At 40.1% G+C, this 24,838-nt stretch overlaps 1 protein-coding gene across 1 annotated transcript; it reads right to left on the bottom strand.

The window, feature by feature from the left end:
* Positions 1–799: 799 nt before the first annotated feature.
* On the bottom strand, positions 800–22,903 carry LOC114357183 (modular serine protease-like). Its single transcript, XM_028310689.1, has 15 exons — positions 22,697–22,903; positions 15,836–15,884; positions 14,902–15,015; positions 14,434–14,496; positions 11,856–11,972; positions 11,215–11,349; positions 10,350–10,530; positions 9,968–10,056; positions 9,402–9,610; positions 8,936–9,145; positions 5,411–5,572; positions 3,289–3,410; positions 2,525–2,701; positions 1,917–2,076; positions 800–1,345 (listed from the first exon to the last, which is right to left on the bottom strand). Exons 1-15 carry the CDS (start codon positions 22,725–22,727, stop codon positions 1,155–1,157), a joined length of 2,010 nt encoding a protein of 669 aa, XP_028166490.1. The 5' UTR covers positions 22,728–22,903; the 3' UTR covers positions 800–1,154.
* Between the last annotated feature and the right edge of the window lie 1,935 nt (positions 22,904–24,838).

Raw genomic sequence — 24,838 nt, 5'->3', positions numbered from 1 at the left:
CGAACGCGGGGAGATAAAAGGGTGAGTGCGAGGAAGTCGCATTCCAGCGAGGTACGCAGTTAACTCGACGGGATTTTAGTACTAATTTTCTTGATAATTTGCTAAGTTTATTAGCTGCTTCTAAAAATTCAGCAAGTTACGTATTAATAAGACGAGGATTTAGGTACTTATAATGGCACATGATAGGTTTTTGTTCCTGTCTGTCGCTAGAAGTCAAGCCTAGGCGCAGACCGCCGACTGTTAGTTTCCCGATAGTTGGGTCGGGCTGTTGACCAGTATGGAGATGTATGAAAGTGCGCACATTACACCGATTTAGTAGGTATCGGCGATTGTAATCGGCCAGTGTGCGCGCGCAGAGGACCGCCGTACTGATCAAGCTATCGACCGATAGTTGGACGATACTTTAGTTGGAAGCCAGTTGGGAATCGCATTCAACTATTTAGTCGGCCAAATCGAATCGGCGTAGTGTGCACACTCCCATATTACATGCCCATACTGATCAACTGCCCGACGAAAAATCAACGGTGTGCGCCTACTCTAAATGGTGAGCGCAAATGTGGTAAGAGGACTGTCACATTTGCACTCACAGGACGTAGATGGCGCGACTGTAGAGTAAAGTCACGTATAGTTCCAAAGTACTGAACTGTCCTATGCATGACATTGACAGTGGGGCGCCACCGTCAATACCTGATCGCTGGTTCCGATTTTTGCCATATTGGAAACCATATAGTTGAACGTAGGTAGCGCCCCCCTGTCATTGAGTTTGGTGGGACAGTTCAGCGTGGGTCATCTATAAAGTCTTGTCACTCGCCAGTGGTGCCAACTGAGGAACGTCTGTTCAAAAGGGATTTCAGTTTTTTTCGAATCTGTTTATGAATCTCAGATCCCATTGGATGGAAATTCTTAAACCTGCCAGTGCACATTATGCCCTGTGCTCAAGTTTAATAAAAAATTCATCTTTTAAATGTAAAGTATTAGGTAGTTTTAAAATTCTGCTGTAAACTATAGATTCGGTCACCCGCAGTCCCAGTAGCGTTACAGGTGCGTTGCTGGGGTGGATACTACATAAACAATTTTTTTATCTAATTCTTTGTTTTTGAACAGACCCTCCCCAACTGTTAAACTACAACTATTAGCCAAAAATACGTCGAGCGTTAAAGGTATTCCTTTATAAACCGCTCGTGCCGCGAGATCTGAGTGAAGGTAGTCAGCCAGTACGCGTTGCAAAGGTTGTCGTTGTTAGGGGCGGTGGAGACGATCCCCCGGAGGTAGTACCGGATGGTCCCCTTGTCAGGTTCCGGGAAGGCTAATCCACCGCCGCTGTCGCCTTTGCATAGCGCCGTTCCTGAAAAACAAATTTAGGATATTTTGATCAAATCGTCCATTCATTCGTTTCAGCCAAATGACGTCCACTGCTGGACAAAAGGATTTTTACAATGACTGGTTCTGCGCTGTCCGCATCTAAGTGCTATCTGCGATCATCGGTCAACATAGAGTAAGGCGCCCACACTAGATCTCCCGGTCCGTGGTCACTAAGTACTCATAACTTTTGTGCCTTGGGCTAATTTAGTTCGACGAGCTATGTGTCCTTTCCACTATCAGTTTACCAACAGCAGGCTATGTCAATCAATCAAAATACCCGCGGACAGTCAAGTGGCTAGGCACTCTGGGCACGTACCGGGCCCCACGATCGAGGCGCCCCCCCGTCTGTTCTCATAAAATATCTTTTCCCAGATGAGAAGGGCCTCCCTTGATCCTTAATGTGCTCAGGGCCCCTAGTAGGTTATAGACGGCTCTGGTGAATGCTGAGCCTTTGCATAGCGTTCTATGTGAAAGATTGTTGCTGGAGTACATCATAGCGTTCTTCTGAAGGAACACAAGAAAACAGGGTAAATAAAAACTGCTGAATAACTTACCGTTTCTATAACCAGCACAGATCTTATCCCCCGTGATGTACTCCCTGAAGTCCAAAGGGGAGTCCGACTGGCACTCCTGGATGGAGATGTATGGTAGCTCCACCACCTTCAGCACTTGGGAGGCTTCGCCGTTCTCTCCGGTGAGGCCCCACCCGGCTACCTGTAAACAGAACCAGGTACAGAGACTTAGTGAACTGATGATGATGTAAGTAATGAAGAAGCAAATAACTAAGTAAGGGATGAACAAGGGAAGGGACAAAGTTGACCTTCACTGGTTAGTTTTTTATCGGCGGTTAAGCTGTAGATCCTGGCTAAAGCCCGGTCTGTGAGCACGTAGAATTTTGTCCAATGACCCCAAGCTACCCATCCTTATCGCTCGCACGTAACTATATTGCTGTCGCGACAGTGCGACGGGCGCCCGCAGTGAGTGTGCGAGCGCGACAGCAACATAATTACGCGCGAGCTTGGGGTCATTGGACAAAATTCTACGTGCTCACAGACCAGACTATACACAGGAGTTGCAGCGGTGGGAACGAGAGGTGGGAAGGGAATAGTCCAGTAAGCAAGGTAGTAAATGCTGTAAGAATAATGTAAGGAGTTTGTCATACCTTTCCCAAACTGCCCTCATGTAGCTGCCGATTCTCGAACACCACGTTGAAATCCACGCACACCGGCCTGATATGAGGCATGTAGACTATGGTGGTGACCAGCTGGAGGATGGCTATATCGTCCTGGAAGTTGGTGGTGCCTCCCAGGAACCGCTCTGGCATTTTCAGGGTCGCTACCTGTGGGTGATGAAATTATTAATGACCTGGCCCTCTGGATAAAGAACCTAAACCTCTAACCATCATTATTTTTAGCTTTTTTCCGCGATTTCAGCCCGCGTGTTTTCCCATTTTAATTTTGCTCTATCAAAGAACCTCAGGATTTTTCTCAGGATCTCAAACTAAGTAACTATCTTTTTATTAAATTCCATCTAAATCGCTTCAGTGGTAGGTGAAAAGCGTAAAGCGTGAAAAGGGACAGAGTTACTTTTAATTTAATAACTTAACCTATTTGCTTGGATTGTAAGGCCCAGTTGGGGAAAAGTTGTGGAAATAACGAAATCTGATTGGTTCATCCAGACATAATTATCTTCTATCGCATCCTCTCTGCTTTGGTGGAAACTGGAATGTGACTGTCGGAAAATTTTTTTAGTGTGTCGTTCGTTCGTCAAATGACGTCCACAGCTGGACAAAGGCATCCCCCAAGGATTTGCAAAGGATGCGACCGAACCTGCGCTGCCTACATCGAAGTACTTCCCGCGACCTTCACCAGATCGTCATTCCACCTAGTCGGAGGTCTGCCTAGAGTTAATGTTTAATGTTCTTACGTCAGATTTCTGCACTTCCAAATCCCCCGGACTATTCCAGGGTCTGTACAGCTTCCCCATGGCCACAGCGTAGTTGGACGCCGGCTGCGCCTTCGAGGTGTCGTTCCAGAAACAATGGGCGGCTGAAAATTAACAAACATCATTGGCGTATCTAGAATCGTTTTTCAGGGCGGCCCGCCCCCTGGCATGGTGTCATAGCTTATGAGTGAGTACTACCAGAGTAAATACAAATGAGTAGGTCATCTTCATAGAAACGCACGGGCGTGTGTGTGCGTGCGCGCCGCATACGTACGTATATTGGCGCGCTCACATACGTATTTTGGCGCGCTCACATACAAACCGCGCTCGGTGCGTTTCTATGAAGATGACCTACTCATTTGTATTTACTCTGGTACTACTTTCTAACTGAACTGAGTCTGCTGCCCCCAGTATTTGGGCTTCGAATCGGCAGCCAAAATACTGGGGGCACCAGACCATTGGGATGGTATTTCCCGAGACGTATTTTTTGCTCTGACCCGATATCTAGTTGGTATTGTTGACCGAAGATTAGACCAGTAGCATGTACCAGTCATACTAAAGCCCGGTCTGCGAGCACGTAGAATTTTGTCCCATGACCAAAAGCTACCTATCCTTATCGCTCGCGCGTAATTAAGGTAAACGGCTACTAGTTCGTGATAGTACGTAAGTTCGTAAGTTTTTTTTCTAGCTCAAATAATAAGCAAATGGAATATTATTTATAAAAATTCTTCATTACTGCAAAAACTCTATTATTTAAGCTATCTAACAAACCAAGTACCAGCATTGTGGCGCCAAAAATGAGAGTAATACGAAGCTTCAAACTCTCAGAGAGCCATAAACAGCCGTGCGGCTTGCAAAGGTTGCTCTCACCGTAAGGTTAGCGTTCCAACTTCTTAAGCTTATAAAAAGGCGAAGGAACGTCCATTTAAATAAAACTTGTAATAGTGGTTTCATGTGTTCCTTGACAATTGATTTGGCTTAGAAAAAAGTTATATGAAAACGTAGAATTCCTTTAAAATTGCGATTAATTGACTCACGAAATAGCGTACATATTATTTTTCGTGTGTCCCCTATTTCGTGACACTACCGATTCAAGGATATTATGGATAACATTTTGATGCTTGGTTTTTAAATAATTATTTATGATAATTTAAATGTAAGTTATGAAACAAATAATGCATTTATTTAAGTTTCTCGTGACCTTTTTCTCGAAATTGCGGCCGAGTTAGAATATAGAAAAATTTTAGGTGATAGAGCTTATTTTAAGAAATTTATCTGACCTAAGCAGAGATTCTACTTCGGCGTAGAAAAAGAGAAAAATAATAATTTCTTAAATTTAAAAAATAATCATACTATCGTTCCTAACTACTTTTAAATAATTAAAGATGCAATAATATTCGCCATACACCAACCTACCTACCTGCAATGCAAAGAGAAGCTTAGTGTGTACGTTTCTTTAAATAATAATAAAATTGTAGTTTGACCCAGTACAAAATAAATTTTCTAAAATATTTTTTTTTGAATAATCTATAGCTATTTGTCACCTGGGTGTTTTAGTCTAACATTAATAATAAGTTAAACTTTGGATATTAGTGATAAAAACAGAATGTCACTTTTTCGGGTCAAAAAAAACACTGTGCAGTAGACTATACTTATGTAATTTTAAATTTCTTTGAGCAAAAGTGACAATAGCCCAGCGTTGCTGTTCGGAAGGGCTGACTTGAGATCCGAGGAACGCTGGTTCGAATCTCGTTGCTGCTGGACATGCCCTTATAAGAGGTCACCTGTCTTTGTGGATTAATTATCTTAACCTGATATAACGACCTTGGCGCTGACTAGAGATCCCCCACAGATCTGCATTTAAGGGGTTGAAGTCTTCCTGTAGAAGTGTAGATCATACCGGGATAGGATACGCGCCAGGATATTCCATATCGTTATATTTTATCGACTTTATAAATCAAAGTTTAAGCCGAAATGAACCAAATGCCTCGCAACATTGTGTCACATCGCGCGCATCCTAGGCCCAATGGTTTTCATTTTGAGAACCTGTCATTTTTTGGAATGACATAATGTCATTGCTTCGGTCTTTGCCTTCTTGTCTTACCTGATATAACGACCTTCGCGCTGACTAGAGATCCCCCACAGATCTGCATGTACGGGGTCGAAGTCTTTCTGTAGATGCCGGCGTGCCACGGCAACTCCCCTCGCTCGGCTGGCCTGCCTCCGATCACCAGCTCCACACCCTTAGGAGTTACCAGTCCACACTCTGAAAGAGAATGGATGGATGGACTTGAGGATAAATTAATAAGGGTTCTATTGTAGGTTTTTTTTACTTTCCCGTTGTACCTATCTTACTTTATTGTCCACAACTCCAAGAGTAAAAGGCAATCTTAGGAATAAGTATGGCATTTTTCATTCCTGACAACATTGGGGTAAAGCAGAAAATTGATTAAAATGTACATTATTGTGGTGTATTTAGCTTTTGCCCGCGATTTCACCGCGTGAAATTCAGTTAGTCACAGAAAGATCGACTATTATCGTTACTCGACACCGTTTATTTTGCCAATAAAATTGATTAAAATAGAGCATGTTGTTTTGATGTATGAATAATTACTGTACTAGGTTAGTATTCTGTCTTGTAGGTTTCATAAATTTTATGAAAATCCGTTCAGCAGAGTTTGCGTGAAAGTGTAAAATATCTGCAGATGAATATTCTCACTGTCGATCAGATTAGTAACCTAATATCGCATAGCCAATCCAACACGATGAATTTCTTTGATGGATTGTAATTTTTGGATTGGCAAATTTTGATTGGCTTACAAGATTGAGCGTTTAGTTAATTGGTTTAATAGATACTCCTGTCCTAGAAGAAACTTTGAGCTCAAGCTTTCACTATGAAGCATGTTGGCTTTCAGTGTTTTTTTTCTATTATTTAATAAATAGGTATTACCCCCGTATTCACAACGATACTTGCTTAAGTGAAGCCGCAAATCAAACGCACAGCGTTGAATACAGCTCTGGGATTGGTTCGTGTGTCACCCTGTGCGTCCACGCGCACTGTGAGATCTCATAGTAATGTTTGTGAATACGGGCGTTAGTCTGGTCGCCGAGCACGTAGAATTTCGTCCAATAACCCCAAGCTACCCATCCTTATCGCTCACGCGTCATTATATTGCTGTCGCGACTGTGCGACGTGCGCCCGCAGTGAGTGAGCGAGCGCGACAGCAACATAATTACGCGCGAGCGATAAGGATGGGAGCTTGGGGTCATTGGACAAAATTCTACGTGCTCACAGACCGGGCTTTATTATAAACTAGCTGACCCGGCGAACTTTGTTCCGCCTTAATGGCAATAAATAAGCAGACTTTTTTTTTATTTCGAACGGGACAAAAAGTATCCTATGTCCTTCTCCTGGCTCTAAAATACCTCCCTGACAATTTTCAGCTAAATCGGTTCAGCCGTTCTTGAGTTATAAGTGGAGTAACTAACACGACTTTCTTTTATAATTATGTTTACGTATGAGAGAGAGAGATGGAAAGAAGATGTAGAAGAAGGGATTATTGCATTTGATTATTATAAAACGATAGTTTATTGTTTTGGACAATTTTGTCTTTATTTTCACAAGTTTCTTTCTTCTATTGTTCTTTTTACTTCTTCTTTGGCTCTCACCCTCTAATATTTTAACTAGTCTAAATTGTTCTTTTTCCTTCTTCTTCAATCCTCCCTCTCTAAGTAATACTTATCAAGGTCAAAGTAATGTTAATAGGATGGCGGGTAAGGAAAAAATAAAAAAGAGATTTCAGAACAAACAATTTTATTAAAAAAACATCCATCCTGTTAACATCACAATGGTTTACCTTAAAGATGCATAGGAACTATGGAGGAGATAAAAATAAACATTAGGTAGAGAATGAGGGCTATCGTTTTAGCGCTCATCAGTTAGCGCCACTGTAGAGTAAGGTCCAGTCACTTGCTAGTAGCGAAGACAGTGGCACCAACTGATGAGCGCGAAAGTGGTAGGAGGACTATCGCATTTGCACTCATCAAGATGGCGCCACTGTAGAGTAAGGTCCTGTCAATCGCCAGGGGTGCCAACTGTTAAGTATAAAAACGATAGCCCTCATTGGCTAGTTTCCTAAAAAAATAACTTTTTAGTCCGTCAATTAAGTACATTATCAAAAAATATTGGACACGTATATTTTTATTTCTCAAACAACAAGTAAATTGCGAAGTTATGATACGTTGAAATTCCGCGTGATGTCACAAACTTCTAGGCACGCCTTGACGTCACGAGCTTTTTCTTTTGAACTTTGGCGCACGTATCTCTTAAAATTTTCATTAGTGTGAAAAAGTGAAAAATACGTTATTGAGTACTTATTTTTTGATAAGTTAACCGACGGACTAATTCAAAATCTTGCTTTTTTACCTAGGAAAAGTATAGAATTCACCTGTTAACAAAGTATTTGGTTTCTACTGCTGTACTATAGTAGGTATACCTAGCAACAGTCGTGCTACTATACTATAATAATATCACTGAATACATAAACTGGTAGAGGTAAGGTAAACTAGCTACAGTCGTAACCTATAATATAATAAATATCACTGATACATAACCGGTAAAGGTGTGGCAAGGTAAAATATGTAACAAACTGGTATACATTGAAGATTTCCACTGGTCCAATGACTGGCTAGCAGTACATAAAAATTTTCAGCTGATCCATTGATTCAAAACTAGCTAACTACATAAAAATATCTTATTCACAATAATTGCGCCCATTATCGACTATTTACGTGACCAATTCATAGACAATCCATGGCATATTCAACACAATATTCCTATTTTTTACAATCCAATAAAATTCCGATATTGTAATCATCATCATCATCATTATTTCAGCCATAGGACGTCCACTGCTGAACATAGACCTCCCCCAATAACTATCACATCGCACGGTTGGTAGCGGCCTGCATCCAGCGCTTTCCTACTACCTTGATCAGGTCGTCGGTCCACCTTGTGGGTGGACGTCACACGCTGCGTTTTCCGGTACGTGGCCTCCACGTTATTCTATAGTTCTATCGTTGTTCTACGAGGACATTGTAATAAATATGAATAATCCATTACAGAAACTCTATTGTATTCGATCGTTTTTGGCTTATTGGATTGTATTCTGTCACCGTAAAATTGTGAATTCCGTCAGATTACAATCTGACGTCTTTAGATTACTTACAAATCACCTAACCTATCTCATGCGTTATACCTATTATAAACTGACGGATTTCACAATTTCACGTTGACATTATCCATGAGTTTGGCGCGTGTAAAAGTCTCTTTCATATGGCTTTTTTCATCTACCATCTAGCTAGACAGTCCCTTATTAGTCCCTAAAAACAATTCTATCATCAGAATTAACTACCACACTGCTATTATTGATATTAAAATTGACTGTAGGCGTCTTAGCTACATTATTTGATGGCCCTATCCTCCAATCGCCTTCATCTAAATCGTAATCTACATTTTCAGCCGGTGTAACAGGAGTATTATTGGCTGTAGCGTACTGAAACTTGCTGACGTGAATTTCGACTTTATCCTTAATAAGAATAGTGATATTAGTCCCATTTTTGGTCAAACCTGGGAGGCAGCGAGCGACGTAGTCCCAGCTGCCGTCAATGCAATGCATGTCGGACAGGACACCAGAATAATAGTAGTTGGGGCTTCGGCATTCGGGGCGGACGATGGTGCCATCTGGTTCGTAGTCTTCGCACTCCCTGTAGCCTTCAGCGGCGCCTGTGAGGCGGCATCGGTAGTCCACACTCGGGTCTTTGTTGAGGCGGCAGAAGCCTGGGGAGATGATTGTTTATTTTTACTTTATTGTACGAAGAAAGTACCTTTAGCGGCGGGTCTATTGCCTTTAGTGTTTGTTCTCTGACGAGTTATTTAAAAACTGTGTAAAATAGGCGGTTATTATAGCCATTTGGAACTTTTATTAAAACTAACTTATTTCTGAGTCAAAAAAATAAAAAAAAATAGTACCAAACACAGTACCTTGGGGTACACCCAAAATAACTATCAATTGGCATTTTCAAACGATACTTACGCACGCAATCCGTAACTTCATCCGACCAGAGGCCGTACAGGCATATTCTGTCTCTTTTCTTGCTGACGAGACCGTATCCCGGGTAACATGTGATGTTCAGGCCAATGGTGTCAAACGCTTGTCCCGGGGCAGCGTTGGGAACTCCGTTTACTACGTAAGTACCGTGGGCCGGGTACGGTGGCAGTACACAGGCACCTCCTGTTACTGGCCTGAAATATTACATAGTTACTCTTTATTGTCTAAAAAGTTATGAGGTTCCGAAAGTAAAATTTTGAGTAACAGCCGTGTTAGGTTTAGTAGGGCCTTTTCCGCACTTATCCATTTACTAGTAAAAAGTTAAGCAAACGTTAAACTCACTTACAACAACTGTTCAACGAGCGTCTAACTTTTATTAGTACCTAAGGGAGTTAGCTATACTATTAGGCCATTTTTGAAATTTCATCATTAACATCAGCCTTTGCAATTCCTTGCTTTTTCTTGCAGGACTCTAGCTATCTTTTTGTCGTAGGTACACTCTTTAATAACAGTAACCTAATATTAAAACTTAATACAGAGATATTACTTACTTCTTGGTCACCGGAGGTGCTACAGTGACTGTGGTAGTGCGGTTACACAGCTCATCAGATTCGTCTGAGTTATCCGCACATTCTTGTATCTGAAACGTATCATCATCATCATCATGTGATTTAATTTCTACTGCAGGAGCGAGGAGTAGGAAAATCTATAATAGCTAGTTTTTCTGTGGTGAAGGATTCTAGTGAAGAATCTTTGGCCTGATCATCACTCGCCCTCAGATAATTTTTATGAGTGCTATTGATAAGTATCTGATCCGGAGGATGCAGATGCGATCAATGTGTGAGTTTACCCAGAAGATGCAGGCCAAGAGATCCACTTTAGGGTTAAAAATATAAGTAGTGAAGTAACTAAATAGTTGAACAGTCTACTAACCCCGTTGCAGTCTGAGCCCATGTCAACACAAGCTCCATAGGCACACTGGAACAGGTACGCTGGACAGACGTTCCCGGCACAGGACCTGACGGTTTCGTCCGAGCCATCAGGGCAGTCTGCGACGCCATCGCAATGGAGGGAGGCGGATATGGTGGTGCCGTCCAGGCATTTGAATTTACCCCTGGAATAAGAGATAAAATTGTGATTAAACAACTGCACACAGTAAGATTTTATGAATGGTACTGACAATGCCACTCTTGAAGCGGTGTTTTGGGTTTTGGTTTGTTGTCGAAATGACAAGAAGAAGAATTTATAAGGATTTTTTGGTAGATGCAGGGCTGTGATTGTTTGGTCTTCATGTTCTTCAAATTGTCACAGTTGGGAATTGAAGCGACAACTTTTTGTTAGCCAGATGAGTGCTCTGAATTCCTAAGCTACGGAGACATTGAGTACCCGTGAAAACGTTCAAGTGTATTTGTTGTCCCCCGGCGTAGTCAGAGCAGTGAAGGTCATGGTTTCAATGGTACCTAAGGCAATGCGATTTTTTCAAAAATATTAGTTCAGATAGCTTGTAGAACCGAAGATCGTTGAGGCACTTAAGTTCTCAAGTGGCAATCAATGGACCGGTCGACGTACCTAGTGGATGCAGACCTCACACTCAGTGGACTGACGATCTGGTCAAGGTCACGGACGAACGTCTTTTGGTTGAAACGAATTAATTCTAGAAGGTGAACGTCGCGAGAAGAACCTGGATGCGGGCAGCGCAGGACCATTCATTGTGGAAATTCTTGGGCGAGGCCTTTGTCCAGCAGCAGAAGCCTTTTGGACGAAACGAAGTAGTTCTAGAAGGAATCTTTCAGCTCACCTGACTTCGCTAGTCTCGTTGCGGCACCTGGGCAGCAGTTCATCAGAATTATCAGCACACTCCTGGATCCCATTGCACGGTGCTGTACCATCGACACACGCGCCGTAAGTACAGCGAAACCAGTTGGATTGGCAGCTGCGAAAAGTTACACATAAATTATAGTTGAAGGAGTGACGTCAGCAGAAGGAAGCAGGAAGGCGCTGGATGCTGGCCGCTACCAACCGGTCATTATGGAAATTATTCTGGGAGGCCTATGTTCAGCAGTGGACATTCAAGGGCTGAAATAATGACGATGATGATGAGTGACGTTAATATTATTATTATTTAGATAGGCAGTTGGTTTTGTGAAGAAATCTTTTTAGTGTATTAGATACATAATCAGGCCAAGCTATAATAGGGTTTATAGCTTGTCTTATACCTATAGTAGGTATATCTTATACTTAGCAGTATAGACACACAGGTGAACATGGTGTGGGACGAATCCCACTCTTTCCCACCACTGCAACTCTATAGCCAGGATCTGCAGCTTGACCTCTGAAACCTAACCAGTGAAGGTGGAGTAGAAGAATCTTGGAACCCACTATGAGCTGAACATGGTCTGTTATTGTTATGCAAAATACAACTTTATGCCCTTAACTTACTGGCTCTTCCTGCACAAAGCGTGTGTCTCATCGCTGCCATCAGGGCAGTCTTTGACGCCGTCACATTTTCCATCGAAGCCGATGCAGGTGCCGTCGCGGCATTGCCATTGGGACTTGCTGGAATATACAGAATATCCAAGGTTTAGTTTATGTATAACTGTCTACTTAGTGAGGGTTCAATACTGTAGGATCCCGCGAAACTGGATTGTCCTGTGTACAAGTTACAACACATTAGTTTTAAATTCGAATTGCAAATTCTAATTGATTGGTTTTTGCGGGACACGAGATTATCCGTGGTACTATACTCGGCGCAAAGATTGTGTAGGGGAACCTGTTGTACTTAGGCCAGTTTTTCGAATTTTGATTTTTTGAAAAATAATGGTGCTAGTTAAACTTGTCTAGTGCGCTTATATGTAAAGAACATTTAATTAACTACATAATTCATTCATAAAATTGTGTATAATTTTAAAAATTTGGGCATACTAGCTGCTAGAAAAAAAAAGGGAAAACTGTCCTAGGTACAACAAACCAGGTGTACCTTGGACCATGTACGTTGTACCTATTCAAATTCAAATAAATGCTTATATTAGCTTCAATTTGTTTATTTTCTGTTGAATTATTATTTGATGTATATTTATTGTTGAATTATTACAGTTATTAGCAACAAAATCTAAGTAAAAGTATTTTTTTAAAAGGATCCTCACACACCTTTTTTGTACTAATTATTTTTCACAATATTTTGGCAACAAATCACGTAATTTTAAGCTGGCTCTCCAGCCTGTGTTTAGCCTTACACAATCAACAAAAATATGACAACATTCAACATTTTTTGTAGTAAATTTTGTTGAAATTTGACATGTTTTGTCGTGTAGGACAAAACACGCGATGAAGTGGCTTTAACTTGCAATCAATTTTTTTTTCTTTCTTATCATTTAACATAAATTCTAGCAAAATATCCATTAAAACCGCTTTATCAACAAAAAATAATCTTAAAAAAGTCATATGAAGATACAATAAACATAAATTTAAAAAACATTAGAAATTACAAAAAAATATATCAAAAACAGACTTTCAATTGCTATTTTGAGGTCTTCGCGGCATTGTATCTATAAGGGTCAATTTCCCAAACACATTTTTTGAGCGGCGTAGCTGAAAATCATATGTTTTTTATGACATAGAAATTTGATTTTTTTTTACACGAAAATATACAGAGGTTCCATTTTGAGGACAACATTATTAATTAGTATTTTCTTTTACAAATTCGACAAAAAATAATTGAACTAAGCGTTTCTAATTTTGGTGCAGTGTCCACATCCTTAATTTCTTACAATATGTATTTTTTTAGCCGAAGATCAANTTTCTAATTTTGGTGCTTTAATATAAATTTTGGTGTTCTCTTAATTTTGGTGTAAGGAAAATCTAAAAAACTACTGGACAAAATTTAATGTCTTAATCATTTTAGAAACAGTATAAGTTTCCAATAAATTTGATCTATAATTAAAGAATAAAAATACACAAATAACAATTTTCACCAAAATTAGGCAAAAATATGCACTTGTTGAAATTCACCCATAACGATATAATATTTTTTTTATTGCAACAAAATTCTCATTAAAACGTAATGAAAGCAGTGACCAAGGTACATCGCTAGTTGGGTGGTCAAGGTACAACATTGCGACTACTTCACTTAATAAGCTTTATAAACCCACTTCCATTTGAGATTAGGATCTGAAACTCATATCGTCCAGTAGCTAGATACACTAAGATTATAAGTATTCTAACTATAACTGTTTTGTCAAACATGCAACATTTTTAATAAATTGACATGAAGTAAACCTCCAAGAACTCACTGTGTCAGTGTAAAATAATGAATTACCATTTTTTCTTGTACTTGCACGGCGTCGGCGAATCTTAGCTAACTTCACGATAATGTTGACAAATAACGTATCTAATACCCTAGACAACTGTTCATAAAACCGCATAATTTAAAAAATATATACAATTGTTTTAGGTACAACTCTGTCCAAGGTTCAACAGGTTCCCCTAATAATAAGACAGTGCATGTATAGGTTTTCTCTCGCACTCACACTGGTTATGGGTGACGTCACACAGAGGCAGGCATAGCATTGTTTATTATTAAGTAATCTATATAAAAATGAAACCCGTTTTCCGTTGTCACGACATAACATGAAAACGGCTTGACCGATTTGGCTGATTATTTTTGTAGTTTTCTAATACTCTGCACAAGGTTTTTACGGAAAAAATATAAAGAAAATCTCTACGCTAAGGCGGTACGAAGTTCGCCGGGTCAGCTAGTAATTAATAAAATATTGGCGAGTGTGCAATGTGCATCTCTGTTTCAACAATTTATTAACTTATGGCCTCGCCTGCCATGAGTCTTTGCGTCGAGTAGGTAATATTGTAAGAACCCTCTGATTTCGACATCAAGCTTTCTTTCGGTGGGGTAAAAAATTTGCATTATAATGAAACTACTGATACCCATAAAGTAGTCCCAATCGATTCTGGGTTTTTTTGGACCATCTTGTTTTAAATAATACAAGTATCTTCTTTAGCTTACCTACAGCGCGACGTGGCTTGCCTCTTCCACCGGTGCAATACTCCGTCTGACAGCATGGAATTACTGGAACGAAAGACAAAACATTACTGAACTACGCACTTACATTCAGTACATTAATAAAAACGCCGCAAGTGGAACTGGATTAGCCACACTCTCCGAAGGGATCCCGATCACACCTCTACGCAGGCTCTGCATTGGGACCCCCAAGGAAAACACAAACTCGGCCCAGCGAAAGCAAACTTGGCGGCGCACTGTAGCTGACGAGGCGAAGAAAATCGGCAAAACTTGGAGCGAGATTAAACGCGAAGCTCAAGACCGAACGCGATGGAGGACTGTTGTGGACGCCCTCTGCCCCGTCTAGGGGACATAGGACATTAAGTCAAGTCATAGTTTTGCGTGAAAGTGAAAACAAATATCCATTCATCCAATATCACATGCTTCAAATTATAATAAGTAACAAAAACTCACGATCCTACACCGCCGCAGCGTTCCTCATCGCTGCTGTCCATGCAGTCTCGTCGGCCATCGCAGACCGACATCAGGCCGATGCAGCTGCCGTCGCCACATTTGAACTCGGAGGCGCTGGAAGGAAACAATCATCATCGTCGTCATCATCATCATCATCATCATCATCATCATTATCGTCAGACCGTTTTGTTTCCACTGCAGGGGCACGAAAACTCAAGTCGCTGACATAGCCGGCGGATTAGCAAGCTCAAGTGGCAATGGGCAGGACAGGTACGCAGAACTGACGGCCGATGGGGCAGCAAGGTTCTGGGGTGGAGGCCGCGTACTAGAAAACGCAGCGTATGATGTCCACTCATAAGGTGGACAGACAACCTCATAGGTTGCAAGAAGGCGCTGGACGCAGGCCGCTACCAACCGGTCAACAAATCATTGGGGGAGGCCTATGTTCAGCAGCGGGCGTCCTATGGCTGAAATGATGATGACAGGAGCACGACCTACTCAATTAAATTGTTGAATCTCCGTATCGTGTTCACTATCTTTCGAGTGCATGTCATAATTTTATTTTATTTTATTTTTCTTTACCCAGAAAACTACAGCTCTTTATAATAATAATACAAACAGGTATTTTTGTTCTTTGAGCTATAATGATAATGAAAACTTACTGTATGTTTTGTTTAGTTACTCAGTCGTATACTGTATCGCAATTTGTGAATAAATAAATTACTTATCAGAGGCAAATAGAGGAGGATATACAACTGTGTAACAAACAACCCGGTCGGGTAACTGCGCACCCGGCAGTCGTGACGTCACGTCGACGCTCTGGCACAGACAGGGCGAACGCGGGGAGGTGTGCGGGTGAGTGCGAGGGGAGTCGAATTCCAGCGAGGTGCGCAGTGAACTCGGTTGTAGTTTTCTCTGTGCTGTGTAAGCTCACCTGCATGAGTTAGTCGATTCAGTCACTACAGCAGAGGTGACGGTAGTCGCTGCAAAGAAAAAGAAAAACACATCAAACACCTACTAAAAATTAATTCATCTTTGAGTTTGTTCGCGTTTTCATCCCGCTGAACTTTACTTTACTTTACTAATTTTGATGATTTTTTTGTATACAGCCCGTTCGCGCTAAGTTTTCCGGTCCGTGGAATGCGCGTCCCCTCTCCCAATCGCGATTAAACGCAATAATATTGGTGGTGAACGATATGGCTGGATAGATAAATAATCCAATTTTACTTTGAGAATTGAAATAGTGTTTCGGAATACATTTCACGAGTACGTTTTTGATCAAGTAAATAAGTTATGTGCTTTCTGATGCAATTCATGATAAAAGATGAGGAGCCATTGACACAACAATTAAATAACACAACAATTGACGTGTAATTGTGACTTACTCTGGGGGAATACAGTCAAGGGCATTCTGATAGCAATGCGTAACTTAATGATACGAATATAAGGAAAACTGAATTGAATCTTGATGTATGGCATCGTTACTTATTGATAGAGCAATTAAAGCAACATATTATAAATGTATACAAAGTATGTAGTATCAATCAACACGGGACTATCCCCACCTCTCTTACCCACCGCTGCAACTCCTGTGTAGCCAGGATCTACAGCTTGACCGCCAATAAAACCCAGCCAGTGAGGGTCAAGTTTGTCCCGGGGGTAAGTTAACTGTCATTGGACCGCAACGAAATTAATCAGAAGAACATACTAGGAGGAATTCGAAGTTAAGGTTCGGCTTCCTTCCAGGGCAAAGCGGATGACAGGTGACAAAACACCCTTCCCCCTAGGCTAGATTTTAGGTCAGATTGTTTGACTTGGTTCCTTCAAAGTGACTGAAGCGCTTTAGGCAAATTCCATTTTCTGCGAGATTTCCATGGGTACGCCAATGACCCCAATCTTTTCGATCTGAGACAGGTACCAAACCACAGAGCCGGTAAAAACGGACAGGTAAACATTGTGAATCCCCAATAGAGAGTTACCGGTTAATTCAACAATCCTCACGTATGACTGTGGTTAAAACTAACAATGTGAGTTGCAGGCGGGCTTTACCCGAATTCCTTGAAATATCATCGCAATTCTTGGAGAAGATAATGAGAATTATTTGTCACACCGTTATCTATTGTTGTTGAATAGTCGAGCAATGTGACCTCAAGAAAGTTAGTATGCTTTAGCAAGATCAAGGGTTCGATCTTTGCTCAATACAAGTGTTTATAAAACCGTTTTTTTGTTCTGGATTCTTGGGTAATACGTATTAATTGGGATTAATAATCATCATCAGGTCATTTAGTCTCCACTGCAGGAGCACCCACCCTCTAATTTACCAGATGCAAATGGAGGATTTGGCCTACACTCCCCACGCTGGCCAGACGGGTTGGGGAGGCCTGATGTTCGCATATTTTGTCCTATAGTGTGATGTGTAGTGAATCCATTCTTACAAAAGCATAAGGATATGACCTATTTTAGCTTGATGGAGGGGTTAATAGGATTTGACCGCAATCGCATCTGCTGTTAAGTGAGATGTTGTCAGCCGGACAGGCCGGACAAGACCGTAAAAAGCCAAATATGTCCGGCTAAAGCCGGACGCCTGGCAACCCTAGATGTGTAGTGAATCGATTCTTAAATATCTATAGATAGGGATATTTGACTGCAATCGCTCCTGCTTTTATGTGAGATGTTGTCTAGGATGGTAGGTACCACCACAGATCACAGAAACTAAAGGGAGATGTGGCAAAGGGGCGGGGCCGGTGTCGCAGAAATAATTATGCCCAAAAACAGAACACATTGCTCGTAACAGAAATGATGACAGCAGCGACGTCATAATGTAAACAGTTTACATTGCTTAGTACTACCTGTGGTACTACTAAAGATTACTTAATCGAAAGTTGAGTAGGTACTGACACCGCAGTGGATAATGAGCACACATTTTGATTACTTTGTGTGTGTGAATTTCTAATGCAACACTGAGTTTCGAACTCAGCGCATTAGTTAATTGGCATCTCTCTATATCTCTATGGTAGGTACATTCTGCCCTGTAAGTGCTTATTCACTCTCGCCTTGATAAGGCCGGATTTAGTGTTTTGGAAAGACGATTTAGGTAGGTCGGTAAGGTTTTATACCTTCAACAATATCTTTGCTTTGTGGTCAATTAATTATTTTTAAATCCATCCATATAACTTCTCATCTTTCTCGATTACAACACAAGATAATCGGCTAAACCATTATAGGTGTTATTCAAAATTTTAAGTCCCTATTGAGCTCAAAATAAGGATCAAAATCGTTAAGATTTTGGTCATTTACGAATTATTTAGTTAACGATAAAAACTAACTGTGAAGACCGGTCTGCGGTTTTGATATTTGACTAGCTTGTAATTACAATATGACGTCAATATACAGGTCTGCCGAAAAATTAATTTGACTAAAAGAGTACTAAATTTTGAACTCCTCCTAAATTCTTGTGATAAAATTAAATATTCGTTATGGGATTTTATCGCGTTCCATTTCAACTAAAACAACGTCAAGCCATGAGTACCTATGTAAGTCATGTAAAAATAACGCGTTGAGACCCGGTGTTTCTCTTATTCCTTTCGTTATGGGTTCCAAGACACAGGACTATTCCCACCTCTCGTTTCCACCGCTGCAACTCCTGTGTAGCCAGGATCTACAGCTTGACCGCCAATTACCCAACCAGTGAATGTCAAGTTTGTCCGGGGGAAAGTTAAGCTGTCATTGGACTTGCAAAGAAATTAATCAGAAGAACATAGGAGGAGTTCGAAGTTAAGGTTCGACTTCCCTCCAGTGCAAAGCGGATGACAGGTGACAAAACAAACTTTCCACTACTAAATATTTCCATAAGTAGTAAGTAGGATGTTATGTACGATTCTACACCATTATTTGTCATGAATGCGTCACAGTTAACTGGTTAACAAAGGTTTGGCTTTAACTGAGCCATTACAGAAAGTGGGCAAATCAGTTAATTTTACAGTTAGTTGTGTGAACAACTCGAAGCGGATTTTAAAATTGCTTTTTGCATGAAGTTTTCAAGTTAGGTGATTTGTTTAAAACTTTTTTGATTTACTTTAATACTTTACGTGACAAAAAATCTAACTAGGTTTTTTTTTTGTGCAGAACAAGGCAGGTATTTGACCGCAATCGCACCTGATGTCAAGTGAGATGCAGTCTAGTCTAGTCTACATAATTATCTGCCCTGTAAAAGTGCCTATTCCATCTTGCATTGAAAAGGCCCGGATAGTGTTTGGGAAAGATAGCAGTAGGTAGTGAGTAAAATAGTCCCATAAGTAGGCACTTTCCAACGCCTAGTTGTAGTATGGTGAGTCATCATCATCACCATCATCATTTCAGCCACCTAGGACGTCCACTGCTGAACATAGGCCTCCCCCAATGACTTCCACATCGCACGGTTGGTAGCGGCCTGCATCCAGCGCCTTCCTGCTACCTTTATCAGGTCGTGTCAGTATGGTGAATGTTGATAGGTATTATGGTGGGTACCTGTTAACAGGCAAGGCAGTTTCAAATTCTGTATAGACGTCTAACCTGCATGCATGACGAATAAAAAATGGCTACCCAGCAACCCAAGAGTTTTTTGCGATCTAAAATCCGTGCGGTTAAATTAATTTTCTATTGTTTTCACGCAAAAACGAACATCGAAAAATACATTTAATTCAATCTAATCTTTGAAGGTCACATATTATTATAGTCTAGCGATTAACTCAGTGTCACTCAGCCTGAGGTAAGGGAGCGGCACTTGAGGGCGATTTACGCCCGTATTCACAAACGATGCTTGCTTAAGTGAAGCAGAAAATCGAACGCACAGCGTTGAATAGAGCTCTGTGATTGGTTCGTGTGTCACCCTGTGCTTCCACGCGCACTGTGAGACCTCATAGTAATGTTTGTGAATACGGGGATTAGGGACGGTCAAACGTCAGTGAGATTTCAGATTTGTATGCCCGGTCACATCATAAATGTTATCTTAGGCGCAGACCATCGATTTTTCGTCGGCCGATAGTTTAGTCGGGGAGTTGATTTGGCCGATTCTTCATACAAATAAGACTAGGCGCAGACCACCGATTTTTAGTTGGCCGATAGTTGTGCCCGATTTTAAATTGTATGAAGAATCGCCCAAATCAAATCGGTGTAACGTGCGCACTCCCATACATGCCCATACTGATCAACTGCCCGCCTAAACTATCGGCCGACGAAAAATCGTTGGTCTGCGCCTAGGCTTAAAATCGGGCACCACTATCGGCCAACTAAAAATCGGTGATCTGAGCCCAGTCTTAATGGGTAATATTATGGTTCTCAAAACCAAGGCGTGGCCAAAATAAAAGAAGAAGAAGAAAATAAAATTATAATAAAAATAAACTTTTTTAAAAACAAGCTTTTATTCTGAATTTCGAAAGTTTGTATCGCGCATGGAATTTATTCCTCTTTTTCTCTGTTTGCGCTACAAGCTTTCGAAATTCAGAATAAAAGCTTGTTTTTAAAAAAGTTTATTTTTATTATAATTTTATTTTACACTTTTTAGTTATATCTTAATCTCAGGACCCTGGACGTCATCTAACACTAAAGTGCTCGAAAAGACAAATCCAACGAACCCAAACTCGATGAGTTTCCGCCGTTTTGTTTAGGAGTTCCTATGGCCACCTCCCGACTCCATCATCAGACCAGCTCAATGGTACCATAATATTGCATTGTCATCGGACTTACACATGTATGCAAAATTTCAGCTCAATAGGAAACCGGGAAGTGGGTCAATTTTAAGTTGCAAGATTTGACGACAGACACCAGACATGTGAAAGTAATAAAAAGCTTGTAAAAACACCTCTCCCGTGCCGCTCTCATACTTCTGGCGCTGACTGAGTTTTAGCTCTAGACCTTTAATAATATTATCGCGGTTTTGTTTCTTTTAATATAAAAGTTATAAGTTGCCTTGAACTTGAGTTTATCTGAAGATACGCGTTTGTTTAATGACAAAAAGTCAATAAATTGATGACTTCATAATTTAATTTGCGTTAACACTTTTTATTGAACTAGCTTTCCGCCCCGCAGCTTCGCCCGCGTGTAAAAGACAATGCCGGAAATTGGCGTCTTTTTTTTTTCGCGCGGCCATCGACCAAACTTTGTTTTTTGATTACAAAATAGTGTAATAAATCAAACTTACTATGACATGTATACCTCTAAACTCAGTCTGAACTGAGTTATGAGCATCAGAAGTTTGATGATTTTCATACTAGATTTGCTGTTTGGGCGCAAGTTAAGGCAAGTTTTGTAAGAAATTGCAACAAAATAATGACATTGTATGTGTAAACAAATAATACCATCCATTAAAGGCTCCAGACATCAGTATGCAGCAGAATCAGCGCAATAAAAAAATAGCGCAATATTTTGTTGCAATTTCTTACAAAACTTGCGCGCAAAAAGCAAATCTAGTATGAAAATAATTAAACTTCTAATGCTTGTAACTCAGTTCAGACTGAGTTTAGAGGTATACATGCCGTAGTAAGTTTGGTTTAAAACACTATTTTGAAATCAAAAAACACAGTTTGGTCGATGGCCGCGCGAAAAAAAAAAGACGCCACCTTCCATACAAAATCTGGCATTGCCATTTGTCTGTCACAGAAAAACTATATCACGCGCGTCCCTGTTTCAAAAACCAGGACAAAAACTATGCTATTTCCTTTCCCGGGACTCAAACTATCTCTATGATAAATTAATCAAAATCGGTTCTGTGGTTTATGTTTATCGGTTGTCTGGACAGACAGACAGAGTTACTTTCGCATTTATAATATTACTATAGAAGTATAGTAGATATTAGTATTGCTTTTTCCCGCGTCTTGTGGCATGCGGCATGTGTATTTATAACTCATTGATGCGACGTATTCCACTATGAGCACCCGCCCAAATAGCACCTGCACAAATAGCACCTGGCCTATTCCACTTAGAGCACCTTTCGATATTTTGGGTTGGTGCTCTAAGTGGAATTTAATTAGTTTTTACGACGTATTCTATTTAGAGCACCTACAACACCGTAGCCTAGTGCTGGCTGGAATCCATTATGCATAACCAGAATTCTAGCACAAAAAAATAAATAAAACGATTCCAAAAAGTCGGTTTGAATTTTTCAAATCGCGAAATAGATGACGGAGTTCTGAGGCAATAAACACAAAAAACAAAAATTAATTGAGATCCTCCTTTTTTTAAAGTTGGCTAAAACTGCGCCTTCTGACAAGGTCAGGTAAAGTGTTAACATCCTAATAACAACAAAAACAATTAAGAGCTTAAGCTCTTAAAAGTGTACAAATTGAGAATAAGTTATTTAATTTTATCAAAATTGGTACAGCTGTTTAGATGTAAAGTAACAAACTGTTTTCGTATTAATATACATAGTTAGTGCAGATGTAATCGAAGATAAACAAAAGTTCAATTAAGTGGAGTCTACTTAGATACGAGTAAGTAGGTATTGAGAATTTATAAAAACAATTTTATAACAAGCTCCAGTATCATTCACACAAGCAGCATAATAAAAAAATAAATATTGTAGCTACACTTTATAAATAAAACTGTTTTATCGATGTCATGCGAGAGAAAAATAAATATTTTTTATTCCTGTTGTATTCTTAACACAGCCGGGTATAAACGTAGCTTAGGCGCTTAATTTAAGAGCAAATTAATATATTTCTTGTATGTTTACTTACTTAATTCTTAACTAAATAATATTAATTAAAAAATACCAGTTAGTCTACCCGCCATTATTTCCGCATTAAAACAAAAAACTCACCAAAAAACGTAATAATAATCGCACTCAACATTGTCACTAATTTTAAAACTAAACATTCACTCAAGGTCACTAAAATATTAAACTAAAAACTAACTACGATATGCACATCTCGGTCAATCTAAAACTAATTTTGTTGTGTTTATAAAATTGTTTTTATCAATACAGACGCGGGCGTATCGGAAAACCCGGGTCGAATGACTGGGTTGCCAGGTAGGTGGTGGAGTTTTCCTCAATTAACAACACAATGTTGGAAGTGTAAAGTTGTTTTTAATTGAGTGTCGAATTTGCGGTCTGAGGTTAATCTTTTTTGTGATAACTTTTAATAACTTTGATTGACGTAGTTATTTGTGACTGCAGGGAAGTCGAACCTTAACTTCGAACTCCTATGTTCTGATTAATTTAGTTGCAGGTCCAATGACAGTTTAACTTTCCGTCTGGACAAACTTGATCTTCACTGGTTGGGTTATTGGCGGTCAAGCTGTAGTTCCTGGCTACACAGGAGTTGCAGCGGTGGGAATAGTGGTAGTAATTAACCTTTACTATAATTAATTTTCTACCTCTCTTACCTGATGAAAAGCGATAATCATGCCGAAGGTGGGATCGAGGTTCGCCCAGAATCTTCAACCATATAGGAACATGGCTATCTTACCTCCAACTGCCGGAACACAACAAAACACTGTTGTTATGGCGGCAAACTTAAGATTAGGTAAGATTGGTTGGAACCAGTCGGCTACTTTAGTGATTATGTATGATACTAGCTGAAACCCATATTCGACATAGTATTTAGCTTTGCATAGTTTGAACCGGGTTTTCCCCAAAAAAGTGGTAAATCCTTTCCACATGGCAACACCTAGGTAAAGGCCTCAGACGGGTTATTTGAGGTTACGTACGAGTTACATACCTACTGCTATACTACGTAAATAGCGCACTATGTTTATGTCAAGTAACTACATATATCCGGATTTCTAAGGAATTTGGTAAAAACCATTAATACATTTACTTTTCCACTTTGCATGATTTGCATCCCGTGTTTCCGTCCTTATTTTGATACTTAGCTATTTAAGTGAATATTTTACTTAGGTAAACCTATGGATTAGTGGTTAGAGAGTTGAAATTTGGCTGTGAAGGTCCCGGGTTCGATTTCCAGGTAGGACACAATTTTAAGAACTTAAGAGACACTCTTCTTCGTCCTGAGTTCAACTCCATTCATAATTATAATTATTTCTAATAAAAGTATACTGTTAAACATTGTTGTTATGAAGACAGACTTAGGTAAGATGGTGGTAGCCAAGCAGATAATTTTGCCTCCACTGAGAATCGAACCCGGGATCTCTGGATTTGAAACAAGTGATCCGCACGCGTGTCGAAATCCGCATCACAGGAAAAAGCGAGCGTATCTTCACCTTAAATGTGCCTTAAAGGCCGGCAACGCACCTGTAACGCCCCTGGGACTACGGGTGTCTTTAAGCGACGGTAATCACTTACCATCAGGTGATCCGTCTGCTAGTTTGCCTCCTGTCACATAAAAAAGGCGCTGTGAAGAATCTCTGGTCCAGTTAAGGTCATTAACCGTATAGTTAAGCAGGTAGGTAGTAGGTACTGGGGAATACCCAGCGGCTATCAGTCGTGAAGTAAGCCGTAACTTTTATAATCACTTCGTCATAGGCTATTGAGAAAGAAAGCAAATTACGTTTATTTGGTATGTCTAGAAATATTCTAATCGTAAAAATTATAAAATGAATATGTAGTGTGGGTAGGTACTCGATGGACTGACGACCTAAAGGTTACGGAAATAGATTTAAACGGAAAGCGCCTGGACCCGGGCAGTGCAGGACTAGTCGTAGGAAATCCTCAAAGACAAAGATTTTTTTCTTTTTCAAAGTTGGTACCTCTACTGTATCATTATTTAAAAGCAAGGAACTATGCCAATAGCTAGTGTTTATTTCTGCTTAGGTATAAAAAGTGTTTTAATTTATATAACCCTTTATAGTAAACAAATCCTTTCACTATGATTTACACATAATTTTATTGCATTAAAGATTTGCAATTATATTCACATCTAATATAAAGTGAACTGACAGAACAAATACGGCAACTTTTGCCATAAATGAGAAATTGCTAAGGATATTGTTGTAGTGGAGC

This window comes from Ostrinia furnacalis, unplaced genomic scaffold (assembly GCF_004193835.3).
Source record: "Ostrinia furnacalis isolate ACB-3 unplaced genomic scaffold, ASM419383v2 OfSCF3063, whole genome shotgun sequence".
In the NCBI taxonomy this organism is placed as follows: Eukaryota; Metazoa; Arthropoda; class Insecta; order Lepidoptera; family Crambidae; genus Ostrinia; species Ostrinia furnacalis.
Note: the sequence above shows the minus strand (reverse complement) of the source record. Positions and strands in the feature narration are given on the sequence as shown.